The sequence below is a fragment of the Crocuta crocuta genome, unplaced genomic scaffold (assembly GCF_008692635.1).
Source record: "Crocuta crocuta isolate KB4526 unplaced genomic scaffold, BGI_CrCroc_1.0 scaffold143, whole genome shotgun sequence".
NCBI lineage: Eukaryota > Metazoa > Chordata > Mammalia > Carnivora > Hyaenidae > Crocuta > Crocuta crocuta.
Window position 1 is genome coordinate 5,870,941 of NW_027529175.1, and position 10,587 is coordinate 5,881,527.

The 10,587-nt window shown below is 60.6% G+C and overlaps 1 protein-coding gene across 2 annotated transcripts in view; it reads left to right on the top strand.

Moving 5' to 3' along the window:
* The window catches only part of TTC38 (tetratricopeptide repeat domain 38), a 23,122-nt gene extending 15,280 nt beyond the window's left edge, over positions 1-7,842 (top strand). For both annotated transcript variants that reach the window (XM_077758025.1, XM_077758024.1), the window contains 5 exons: positions 802-883; positions 2,876-3,041; positions 4,222-4,381; positions 4,583-4,656; positions 6,711-7,842. In XM_077758025.1, the coding sequence (XP_077614151.1) occupies positions 802-883; positions 2,876-3,041; positions 4,222-4,381; positions 4,583-4,656; positions 6,711-6,804 (576 nt within the window). In that variant the 3' untranslated portion in view covers positions 6,805-7,842. The remainder of the gene's footprint in view (positions 1-801; positions 884-2,875; positions 3,042-4,221; positions 4,382-4,582; positions 4,657-6,710) is intronic.
* Positions 7,843-10,587: the final 2,745 nt, after the last annotated feature.

The window sequence follows — 10,587 nt, forward strand, 5'->3', positions numbered from 1 at the left end:
TAGGGGAGAGACAAGAGAGAGAAGGAGATACAGAATCCGAAGCAGGCTCCAGGCTGTCAGCACAGAGCCCGACGTGGGGCTTGAACCCACAGACTGTGAGATCATGACCTGAGCGGAAGTCAGGTGCTCAACTGACTGAGCCACCCAGGCGCCCCGCATTGGGATCATTTTTGAGCGTATGGTTTGGTGGCCCTGGGTTCATTCACTGTCACCACGGCCTGTCTCTGGAACTCTTTGTTTTTCTCTGACTGCAGCTCCATGCCCACTGAACACTAACCCCTGCTCGCCCTCCTCCAGACCCTATATGCCTCTAAGAGAAAACAAGCCTAATGGGCAGCTCCTGAGACCCCCCTCTCCCCCGTGCAGACTTCATAGCAGATCAGGGTTGCAGAAATGCTTGGTGCCTGGGGCTCTGAACCCAAGGAAACCATTTAGTAAAGTTTCGGTTGAGTTTTATCAGGAGTGTGTAGTGAGAAATGAAGGCTGACTACTGGACAGCCACGAGGGACAGGTCGGCTGAACGCGGACCCGGGAACAGGCGACCTGGCCTCCCACCAGCATGGCCTGAGGCCGGGGACGGGAGGTGCCAGGTGCCAAGGCCCGGCCTGTGCTGGAGGCTACGGTCCTTTCTTTGGGTCTCGCGTTCGGATCGGCCACATGCCTGGGCAAGGGGATGGTCCTGGTAGTTGAGGCAGAGGGGGCGGCGGCGGGCGCTCCTGTTGGCCGAGAGCTGGCTCCGTGCTGGCCCGCACGCGGCCGTCCCTGCGGCCCCTCACGTGCCCGGCCGCCTGTGTCTTCCAGGTCCTCCCCAGCTTGAAGGCCAGCGGGGCGATGCTGGATGTGGTGGACAGCTGCTCCATGCTGTACCGGCTGCAGATGGAAGGTAGCCCGGTCTGCGCACTCCGCTCGCGCCCCGCTGCCCTCTCCCCTCCCGCAGGCCTAGAGGAAGGGGACCTGGGCCCAGAGCGGGGCAGGCGCCCCTGATCCAGGCTCCGCCGCAGGCCCCAGCGGCTTGCCCATCTGTGGCCCTGGGTGCTGGCTCTGCAGGTGCCTCCAGCCCGGCGGAGGCCGCCGGGCCCCGTGCCGGTCCCGCGGCTGCACACCGCACCTGGGGGGCACAGGCAGCACCTGGCCGCCTGTCCCTGGTGCTGCCTCCTGTCCTAGAACAAGAGAGGTGACGGTTTCTCAACTCCCGGGGATTTCAGAGAGCGAGGTTTCTCAACGTCACCCCACACTCTGCAGGTAGCCCGGTGCCAGACGCTACTCCCTGCTCCCTCAGGCCCAGCCCGGATCCACTCTAGGCCCCGGGTCAGCAAGACAATGTGGGGATGAGGCCTGGGCAGGGCAAGCTTTTTCTGGAGGGTTCCAGGAAGGCTTCCTGGAGGAGGTGAAATGTGAGGCCCGGAAAGGTGTGTAGGGTTTTGCCAGGTGGGGATGGGAAGGGGTGTTAGGTGCAGGGAGCAGTCTGTCCACTGCCCCCAGGACACGGATACCAGCACCTGCTACAGGACGAGTGACCGGAGAGCAGGGTCTGTGTGGTCGGGGCTGAGAGGCAGGCAGCTGGGGCTGAGCTCGGGTGGGCGGAGGCCAGAGGCCAGGGGTCAGAGCGGAGGCTGCTACCGCGTATTTTAGGCCAGCTCACGATGGTCAGATGGCAAAATGGATAGCTGGGCTGTTGAGGGGCCTGGAAAAAAGTGGAATCCTGTTGACCCGGAGACCCTGTGAACCCTTCGCCTGCAGCGGGACGGCTTTGAAGCCACCTGGAACTCTCTGGGGACCCTGAAGCCTCTCAACATTTGGGGGAGGCTCAGAAGGACAGAGGCTGGGAGGCAGAGTCCTGGGCCAGGGGCATGCGGAGGGAAGAGAAAGTACATCTCCCCCCACCCCCACCCCACTAGAGTGGAGACTCAAGAGACATGTCTGATTTGACGGGCTGAGAGACAGAGGTCAAGTGCAACATCTCCACTTTGGGAGGTGCCCCGAGAGGCAGGAAGCAGCTAGTAACTTCTGGGAATCGGGAGGTGGTCCTGGGGAGCGGAGAAGTACGGGCTGTCCAGAGTTGAGAAAGCCAGACACAGAGGTGGGAAGATTATTTATTAACTGAGAGGATTTTTATCGAACACCTTTTACCTCTCAGGTGTCATACCAATGGTAATCACAGGAAGAATTTTATTTTACTTCTGTATTCTTAAAAAGTTTTATTTTTGAGAGAGAGAAAGAGAGTGAAAGCAGGGGAGGGACACAGAGAGAGGGAGAGAGAGGATCTGAAGCAGGCTCTGTGCCGACGGCAGTAACCCTGATGCAGGGCTGAAACTCACAAACCGTGAGATCATGGCATGAGCCAAAGTCGGATGCTTAACTGACTGAGCCACCCAGGTCCCCCCACCCCCCCGGAAGAGTTTTAAAAACAGTTTTGGGGGTTGTCAAAGGGGCCAGAAACTTCATTTACTACCCTTCAGTAGATTACTTTGCTTTCTACCTTAGGCGTCTATTGCTTTTATAATTAAACAAAGTTAGGGGTGTCTGGGTGGCTCAGTCGGTTAAGTGTCCGATCATGATCTCCCAGTTCTTGAATCTGAGCTCTGTGTCGGGCTCTGTGCGGACAGATGAGAGCCTGGAGCCTGCTTGGGATTCTGTCTCCCTCTCTCTCCGTCCCTCCTCTGCTTGCAGTCTGTCTGTCTCTCTCTCTCTCAAAAGTAAATAAACATGTAAAAAATAATTAAACAAAGTTAACATAAACCGGGCCCAAGGTATGAGGCCGTTTGCCAGCCCTGCTCACCTGCCTGGCCTCTGGGGGGTGTGGGGGTCCAGGGGCCCCTGCGCAGGACGTGCTCCTACGAACGCCAGGCCTGGGGTTTCTTCCCCGTGTCCTCAGGGGTGTCCGTGGGTGAGCGGTGGCAGGACATCCTGCCGGTGACCCAGAAGCACAGCCGTGACCACATCCTGCTGTTCAACGACACGCACTTCCTGATGGCATCCCTGGGCGCTCGGGACCCCCCGACCACGCAGGAGCTTCTGACCACCCTGCAGGATGCCAGCGAGTAGGCACCAGAGACTGGGCCCTGCTGCGGGGGCAACGGGGTGCTGGGGGCGTGCCCGCCGGGGGCGCTGTGGGTGGGGGTCCACTGGTGAGATGCTGCGGGGGGTGCTGCCATCCGTGCGCCCCGCAGGTGTGGCTCCCAGGCGATGTATCTCATGGGGTACATTTGTTCCTCCAATCGATGGGGGGGTCATCCCCCAGCTGGGGTGACAGCGTCCATGTCATGGGTGTGTGCCGCGGGGGACACGGTGAGGCCCTGGAACCGGAAAGACCTGCCACTTCCAGCATCTGAGATCCTAGACACAGTGCTTCGCTCCTCTGAGCCTCAGTTTCCTCATCTGCAACTTGGGGACAGTGTCTGCTGAGGCAGGCTGGTGGGAGAGTGAGGGGCAGGACATGGTGACACACCTCCCGGCATTGGTGGAGGTCCGAGGGAGTCCAGGGAGGGCAGGGTCCTCTGCGGCGTGGGCCGCCAGGGATGTAGCTGAGTCCCACATGTAGGGCTGGAGCTGCGGGAGGTGTGGCCCCTGGTGGCCTGGCCTGGGGGCCACACCCAAGCTGGCCACCACCGTGGCCACTGCCCTGGCCTCCTCCCAGAGCCGTGCTGCGGGAACCGTGGGCTTTGGCCAGGGAGGCAGCTTCAGGAGAGGTGCCCGCTGTTAGCGGTCTTTTCACCACAAGGAAGGTGTGGGGAGCCCACCAAGCACTTGAGTATTTGATTCTGGCTTTTCAGACAGGTTTGGAGCTGGCTGCTGTCTCCATGGCTGCAGGCCTGTGACCCAGACCAGCGGCCACCTGAGGGCCAGCAGGGAGACAGGCTGTGACAGCCACCTCCCTGGCCTCGGGGCCAGCTCCAGTACCCAGCCTCTACCTGCATCGTCTGCAAGCTTCCTGACAGCCCCCAGCGGTTGGCACTGTCCCCACACTTCACAGATGAGCAAGTTGAGGGACCTGCCTGCAGCCAGGTGGCTCGTGAACGGCAGAGTTCGACCCAGGGTTGAGAGAACCTTCTGGTTTCCCCTTCCCGGCCGCTTCCCCTCTGTCGGCTCACCCGACCCAAGCGCCTGCCGTGTGTCAGGCATGGAGCTGGGGACGCCCGAGGCAGGCAGGGAGGCATCTGTGCTGTGACGGACAGTGCAAGGTGCCCTCTGGGTGACCGAGGGCATCTGCTCGGCCGGCAGGTCCCCTGGGGAGAACTGCCAGCACCTCCTGGCCCGTGACGTGGGGTTGCCTCTGTGCCAGGCCCTGGTGGAGGCCGAGAATGGGAACCCAGACCGTGTGGTGGAGCTGCTGCTGCCCATCCGCTACCGGATTGTCCAGATCGGAGGCAGCAACGCCCAGGTGAGCCTCCGGCCTGCGGCCTTCCCGGCAGCCCGGCTCCAGCAGTGTCTCAGGGTGGGTGCCCCTGGTGTGGGGGTGTGCTTCCCTTTCACACCCCCCCGGGAGTTTGTCCCCGAGAACAGCCATGCCCGCGGTGGGGAGTGGGGCTCCCACCCCTCATCCCGCCTTACGGGAGCCTAACCTGCCCAAGTGACCTTTCAGAGAGACGTCTTCAACCAGTTACTGATCCACGCAGCCTTGAACTGCACTTCCGGCGTCCACAAGAATGTGGCGCGGTGAGTTCCCCCGCTCGCATCCACCCTGGGCTTGGGGGTGTTTCTGAGCATCGCTGCCTCTCTCGCACGGGGGTCTCCAGCTTGCTCTGAGGCTCCCACCTGCCTCTGCCCGAGATGGTTCCCACCTCCCGAGGTTGTGAGGACAGGAGGCTGCGGAAGGGGCTGGGGGCGTGGTTTTCCCTGTTAGCATGCTCAGCTTGACCAGACGGGGTCCACCCCACCCCCAGGGCGGCCCTCCCCAGCTCACTCCTCGTTCTAGCATGCTGAACTGCAAGTTACCCAACATGTCCTGCTCTTTCAGGGTCCCGGGCCTTTGCACATGCCCATCCTTTGCTGGGGATGCTCTTTCTTTCTCATGGGGCTGATGTGCTGGACTCCAGGAGGTGGGGGGGCAGGCAGACCCAAGGCCTGGTGTGGGGTGCTTATTTCTCACGTGGGAACTAACACTGTCAACTATCTCTCTCTTTCTCTCTCTCGCTCTCACACACACACACACACACACACACACGGCGGGGCACATTGCTCTGAAGGCTGTGATGGAGTCAGAGCTGGTCGGGAGTCAAGGGGAGAGAGGATGCCCTGAAGAAGACAGTTGAAGGGAGGCCTGAAACCAGTGGGTTTGACCACACCCACGGTCTGGTTGAGAGGAAGGGCTGGGGGGTTAGGGATGTTGGGGTGGGGGTGCCCCCAGAAGAGAGCTCTGCAAAGCCCAGCTCTCGCCAGCAGCCTTGGAGCTCCCACACCCTGACTTGCCCTGCACGGGGCGGCCGAGTTCCACGCTGCTTCCTGCACCAAACCTTATACCCCTGGGGTGAGACGTGACCTCTTTTCATGGGTCCCCTGCACCCCCCCCACACTTGGCACAGGAATGGGCAAGGGAGGGAGGAGCTGTAGGGTGTCCAGGGGGTCGGTGTCCTGGGTGGCCCCTGGCGGAGCTGTGGGGGACAGGTGGAAAAGCCCCAGGGTCTAAGCGCAGGGGGCGCATGCTGGGGGTCCCAGCTGTCCCCACAGCATTCCCAGACGGAGCAGTGCAGGGGTTCTCGGTGCTGATGCAACAGGTGTGCCCACTCTGGACTCGGTTAAAACTCTGACGCATCTTTGGACACATGCCATCCCCCCCTCCATGGCCATATGCAAAAGCCACACCCCACCCCTTCCTTTAGTGGCCAGATCCCTCTGAGAGCTCCAGGTCCCGGTGTGGGTGCAGGCTGGCAGGGAAGGGGAGGCTCTTCGGGCAGGAGGGCTGAGGGCTGGAGCAGGTGCAGGGTCGGTGGAGGGCGCCCGCTGGGCCGGGCAGGGGGTGCTGCGTGGCAGGGCGTCTGCCCGCGGGCGTGCCGGGGTCGGGGGGCACTGGGCTGCAGAGGCAGCCGGGAGCCCGTGTGGACTGCCGAGGGGCACCTGCTGCAGCCAGGGTGACAGGAAGCTCATGCCCTTCCCCTCCGAGGTGGAGATCCTGGGCCCCTGCAATGCTGTCCTCACCCCGAGTGCCAGGCCTAGCCCCTTACCCTCTCTCCCCCCAGAATCACTCTTGTCAATTGTTTGAGATCTTTCCCTTAAACGAGACTTGCTTTGTTCACACTTGAGGTTTTCTGTAGCCACTGGCCATCCCAGCAGGCCTCGTGCGTGGCTTCCCCTTGACCCCTAGAGCCCAGTTCTACCCTCTTGGCTGGTGGGAGGATGGGCCCTGGCTTCCGGAGGCAGATGGAGCCACAGTTATGTGCTCACCCAGTTATGTGTGTCTTGGGGACAGTGTTAAAATGTTCTCCAGAAGCTGGACGTCCTGGTTTCACATTGGAGTCCCTACCTTCTCATCCTTGAACCGCCCCCCCGCCCCCCGCCTGGTGCACTGCCTTGGCCCTGGTCCCCCTACCAAGGTCAGGCCTCCTGCTGCTGGGCTGTCCCTTCCGTCCCCTCTCCAGTAGCCCAGGAAGGGGAGTAACTTGCTCTCTGCTCATCTCAGCCCCAGCCACCTGTCCTGCCTTGGGGTCTGGGAACCATCAGGTCCCACATTCTTCTAGAAGGTTCCACCACAGACCCCGTCCCTGTCTCCACAGGAGCCTTCTGATGGAGCGTGATGCCTTGAAGCCGAACTCACCCCTGACCCAGCGGCTCATCCGAAAGGCCGCGGCCGTCCACCTCCTGCAGTGAGCTGGGCCTGGCCCCCTGGCTTCTAGGGTTAGAAGCGGCTAGAGCCTGTTAGGTGATTCTGTTCAGTAATTTTGCAGCTTTAAGCCAAAAGCCCTGTAACCAGCAGTGTTACAGGAAGCGGGGATACAAATCAACTTTAAACATGATTCAGGATCTTCTCATCCTTGTTACCTTGTTAAGGACCGAGGTGCAGTTTCAAGCAGTTAGAACCAACGTGGCCAGTTTTGTTACCACTTGCCTGGCACTCCCACATCTCCTGGAGTTCAAGGGCTGGAAGGCGGGGTTGGCTGGAGGCCGGCTCAGCTCAGGGAGGACAGACTTGCACACAGTCCCCGGGGACGCCCTCCCCCCAGGCTGCCCCTGGGATAAACCCTCACCTTGTCTTCCTCATCATAATTCTAGATATGTTGTCCCAGCTTTTGGCGGAGGGCACCCACGAGGGGGGGAAGTGACTTGCTGGGGGTCAGAGCCCGTGGAGGCCCGGTGGAGATCTGCCTTGGGTATGGGGGTCCCCCAGCTGTTGCACCCCCACCCCCCGCCTCAAAGAAGCACAAGCATGTGGAGGCCCCTCTGCTGTCTCTGGAGAGGTCTGCGAGCTTCCCAGGGGGCTTGGTGGTGCCCATCGAGGGGCCTCGGGTATGTGGTTTCCTTTGCCAACTAGGACTTTAATCATGTGAACACGCGTGCACTGAGTTGACACGCTTTCTGGGGCGTGTGGATGGAGCTCAGGGTTGCCCTGTTGTGGCAAAAACCACAAAGCACTGTGCGGCCTGTAGCTTTACCACGATCTGAGCCAGTTTTATAAATGCTGCCTCGGTCTGTCTCCCCCGTTTTCGTAACCTGGCCCCTAAATCGGGGATTTCACTGGAATGTGCCCATGAGGGGCGATCCTGGCCCCTAAATGTTTCTCAGGTTCCTTCAGCGCGTGCCGGCATTAGGTAGGGACTGAGGTGGGAGGCAGGTCTCCTGGGAGACAGTGGAGGCCTCCAAATCGATTGGACAAATTTCTGAGATTAAAATAAATTACATAATCAGTTCCTTTGGCTGTGACTGTTGCTGGTAGCACCTTTCTGCGTCTCCCATGTGTCAGGCCTGGCCTGGGTCCTGGGGAGGCAGGCTTCTCCTTGTACTTGAGGTGTGGGCGGGGCAGTGAGTCAAGAAAATGGGTAATCACAATAGCATTTTGAGAGGGGTGCTGTCTCTACTTGGGAGGTAGACCCATCCCATAGGGGACCCTGCCCTCCCAGCCTGAGCTGTCCCCTCCTGCCGGGTGCCGCGACAGAGCCTGCTGTCCGCTCCTCTCCTGGTTCCAAGCAAGACACAGTGTGGCCCGGGGAAGCTCCTCTGGGGAGCCCTCCACTTGTCCGCCGCAGGCTGGCGAGGATGCCCCTTCCTCCCCTGCTGTGACCTCCTCAGGTCAAGGATGGGCTCTGTCTCCACATCACCCAGCACTGGGCTTGCCCTGAGGACCTGTCAGGGAACGTTGGTGAAGGAACTCATGAATGGATACATAAAAAAATGACACCGAATCTTACTGGGGGAGGGAAGAAATGTTTTCTGATGGGCAGGCTCATGATAGGACAGATGGATGAAAACACTGTTAAGACGCAGCAGCAACAAGCTGTTGATAATCGGGGCTGATACTGAGCACCTCTTCTGTGCTGACACGATACAGGGGGAGGAGCACTGGGAGTGGGTGTTGGGGGCGCTCACCCCCTGCACACATCCACAGGGCTGTGGGGACCTGACACCCGGGCCAGGCGCCCCCTGAGCTCTCATAGCAACGGCCCTGGGGGTTGAGTCAGGCAAGCCTAGGCCTTGGTAAGTGGAGGGAAGCCTGGGGCTCCCAGGTTAGTGGGCCCACCCTGCCGGAGGGTGTGCAGGACCCCACAGACGCAGCTGGGAGGGGACCTGACCCTGTGCCCTCCTTTGAGCCCCTCTTTCTATCCAGAGCTGAAGCCAGGGCCATTCCTGGACTTCCCTATTCCTTGAGCTGGTAAATTCTCTCTCTCTTTTTTTAATGTTTTATTTATTTTTGAGAGAGAGAGACAGCATGAGCAGGGGAGGGTCAGAGAGAGAGGTAGTCACAGAATCCGGAGACAGGCTCCAGGCTCTGAGCCAGCTGTCAACACAGAGCTTGACGCGGGGCTGGAACCCACGAACCGTGAGATCATGACCTGAGCCGAAGTTGGATGCTCAACCGACTGAGCCACCCAGGCGCCCCTAAATTCTCCTCTTTCTAAAGCCAGCTTGAAGCTGGTTTCCGGTTTCTTGCGACCCAAATGCTCCTGACTGACACCTGCGGCTGGGATTTGTACCTGGGTCAGCTTGGCACTGTCTTTCTTCTGTATTTAAGCAGGAATCTGAGCAAAAGACAATGGGATTCAGAAAGGACCCACTGGACAGAGGCTCCGGTGGGAAAGGCAGGGCTGGGGGGAATCAGCACATCAGAGCACACTGGGGAGTGAAGACAGAAGCTGAAGGCAACAGAGGGAGCCCTTCAATAGAAAAAGAGGTGTTGGGGACCCCAGGACCAGCCAAAGGGGATGCGGAGGGCCGGCTGGGCTCCTTCCAGGCTGCTAGACTCCCCACCTCCCTTCAATACCCAGCTCTCACACTCTCAGCTCTTGCCTGGGGCCCGGCTCTGGGTTGGGTGAAGCTGGGGACATCACATGACTGAGACCCCACCCTGCCTTTTAGGGGCTCACAGTCTCATGCGGAGCTGAACTCAGGATCAGAAGTGAAAAGGGACCACAGCAACATGGGGTGACTGGTGTGGATGGTGTGAAAGTTCACATGCCAGCTGGCCTGGAGAGCCCCAGCCCGAGAGCCGGGGATTCCGGTGACCCCGGCCGCGGTGTGCAGGCCCGATTCTTGGCATAGGTCCTGGGTCCAGGATGGCTGGTTTCTGGACAGTTCTCCACCCAGCTGTCCCAAAGAAATAGCTCATTATCACGCCTGAAAGTGGTGCTCTTCCTCCTGGAGCTCCCTCCTTCCCAGGGCAGACCCTAGGCGTCATCCCAGGCTCCTCCTTCCCACATCCCGCGACATCGACCAGTCCCAGACACCCAGAGTAACGGCTCCATGACGCTGCGTCCTGAGCGGACCCCTTCATTGCACTGTCCAGCCCATGAGGTGGACAAGGCTCAAGTGAGACCAGTCTCAAGCTGCGCGGATTGACCCGTTCCCCAGTCAGTGCCCCGCGTCGCTCAGATGAGCTCAGATGAGCTCAGATGAGCCCTTGCTCCAACGTGTGCACTCCCCATGCCGACGCGACCACCGGGCCACCGGGCCCTGCGCACTCCTACAATCTGCCCCTGCACCTGCCCTCCGGACAAACCCGGCTCCCCAACGGCTGTAAAGGCCGCAGTCTCAGGCCTCTTCACTGTCCTCCGCCACCACTCAACTTGCGCCCCAGGGTCACAAACCAGTCGCCCGGCGCGCTCCTCGGGGCAGGGGCCCGGTCTTCTTGCTTATTAGTAACCGGTGCGCACCGCTTTACAGAGCAGACAGATGCACCTACTTCGTTCGGTCTTCACATCGACATCCTACTGTAGGGAATGAAGTCCCTCCGTCTACGGATGAAGAGCGGGGATCGGAACCAAGTCTCCGGTCACGCGTACCGATCCGGAGCCAAGCCGGCCGGACGCCGCACGCGCTCCAAGGAAGCCCCGCCCCGCCCTGCGCGCCCACCGCAGGCGCAGCCCGCACGCGCGCGGAGGCAGTGCGCACGCGCGCTGCGTTCGGCCGCAGCCCCCAGGATGCACCGGGCGCGGCGGGGCT